Source organism: Nicotiana attenuata, unplaced genomic scaffold, assembly GCF_001879085.1.
Source record: "Nicotiana attenuata strain UT unplaced genomic scaffold, NIATTr2, whole genome shotgun sequence".
In the NCBI taxonomy this organism is placed as follows: domain Eukaryota; kingdom Viridiplantae; phylum Streptophyta; class Magnoliopsida; order Solanales; family Solanaceae; genus Nicotiana; species Nicotiana attenuata.
Window position 1 is genome coordinate 92,293 of NW_017670851.1, and position 1,816 is coordinate 94,108.

Below are 1,816 nucleotides of genomic sequence, written 5' to 3' on the forward strand. Positions count from 1 at the left end.
ATATATATAGATATAGGTGTAATATTAAATTTAAATAGCTACTTATATAGACGGTTTGGTTCGGGTTTTTTCGGTTATTTTTTTATTAAAACCAAAACCAAACCAATTTTGATCGGTTTTAAAAATTCAAAACCAAAACCAAACAAAACCTAAAAAGTATCTGTTTGTTTGGTCGGTTTGATTCGATTTTCGGTTTGGTTCTATTTTTCGGATTTTTATGAACACCCCTACTATCTATGTATAAAATTTAAACTCTTTATTTGTCACTTTATAAATTTCCATCCCTTTTGGATATATTAGTTTTTTTTTCTGACCAAATCAAATAATAAATGAATAAATACACACGTAGAAATTGAAAAGGATAGATGTAAAGTGTGCAAATAAAATAGGTACAAAAGTCAAATGGAAAATGTGTACAAAATGATTGGAACTACTTACAAGTAACGGAATGAACGGTAGCCACAGATAAGAATACCAGCCTGTCCACAAATGACAATGATATACTATGCTTTAGTCAATTTAATTGCATAAAACCAGGAAAAAAAATTAATTGCATAAGAATAATCTATGCCCTTATCATTAATTAAATTCCTTTTGACTTAGATGAACGATTTCATTGGATTGTTGTAACACATTAATCTATAGCCATATAGCAAAATCGATCAGGTCAACTCACATTAGGGGTAAGTGTTAATAAATTAGAATATCATTAACTAGTTTAATCCGTGTTTTTTTTTCAAGAGTCGAGACTACGATTGTTCAACTACTTAGGTGTTAGAAGGTATACCAAATGAATTTTTACAAGATTTGGAAACAATATAATCAAGCATAAAGATATAATAAATAATTAGCTACACAAAAAAGATTAAAAATCCAATTAAAGTTGTACGTATTTAATTACCATGAGTATTGAAGAGTAGGAACAGCACAGCAAGGAACCAAATTGGTGGACTGCCAAAAACACAAAATTTTGAAGGTTAATTCATGTCGGCATTAAAATATATTCAATTAAATAAAAATAAATAAAAAATCGGAACTATATTGAAATGCTCAAAACCTGATGCCAACGACTACTTTGAAATCTTCTTCTAGTGACCTCTTGATATACTTTTGGAAATCAAACTTTACGTGGCTCTGAGGTGCCAAATGCGCCTGGAAATCACAGCAAAATTAAACTATTATACGAACAAATATATACGTATAACCGACTTTGAATATAATATTTTACAGACGATTTCAAGATCAAAATTTGATGGATTCAATCATTGATTGATGTGTATATGTGTATGCAAGTGAAAATGAATTTACCATGATAAACCCATGTCGTAGGGTCAAGTAATCAACTTTTGGAACAGATCTTACGAATTGCCTAAAGAAACAAACCTGCAAATTTAAGGCAAATTACAAGTAAAAAAGGTTAGTGTATTATTTTGACTCTTTTCTTCAAATTAAATAGGAAAAGCTAATATTTTACATCTTTTGTTAAAGAAATCCCGGAAAAGGAATCTGGATGGCAGACATTAAACTAAAAATTAAAATATAACATGATCCTTTTTTTCAATTTGTGATGAAAATTACGTGTATATCTAAAGTCAAATAAGCAAGTATCTTGCAAAAGTCATACAAATAGAAAAGAGCAAGTATCTTTGGTCAGTGTCCTTATCCCTAGTCAAAGGGATGCCTCGGCCTCTCTTCAATCTTCCAGTTTTTGTTTACACAATAAAACCCAAAGAAAAGAATGAATAAGAACTTAAGGGAAGAATATATATATATATATATATATATATATATATATATATATATATATATATATATA

General features: G+C 28.7%; 1 protein-coding gene across 1 annotated transcript in view; it reads right to left on the minus strand.

The window, feature by feature from the left end:
• LOC109243906 (MLO-like protein 6) overlaps positions 1-1,816 on the minus strand; it is a 7,309-nt gene that overhangs the window by 2,887 nt on the left and 2,606 nt on the right. Inside the window, exons 7-10 of the mRNA XM_019410918.1 lie at positions 1,309-1,383; positions 1,058-1,152; positions 902-951; positions 439-479 (exon numbers count right to left, since the gene is read on the minus strand). Of these exons, the coding sequence (XP_019266463.1) occupies positions 439-479; positions 902-951; positions 1,058-1,152; positions 1,309-1,383 (261 nt within the window). The remainder of the gene's footprint in view (positions 1-438; positions 480-901; positions 952-1,057; positions 1,153-1,308; positions 1,384-1,816) is intronic.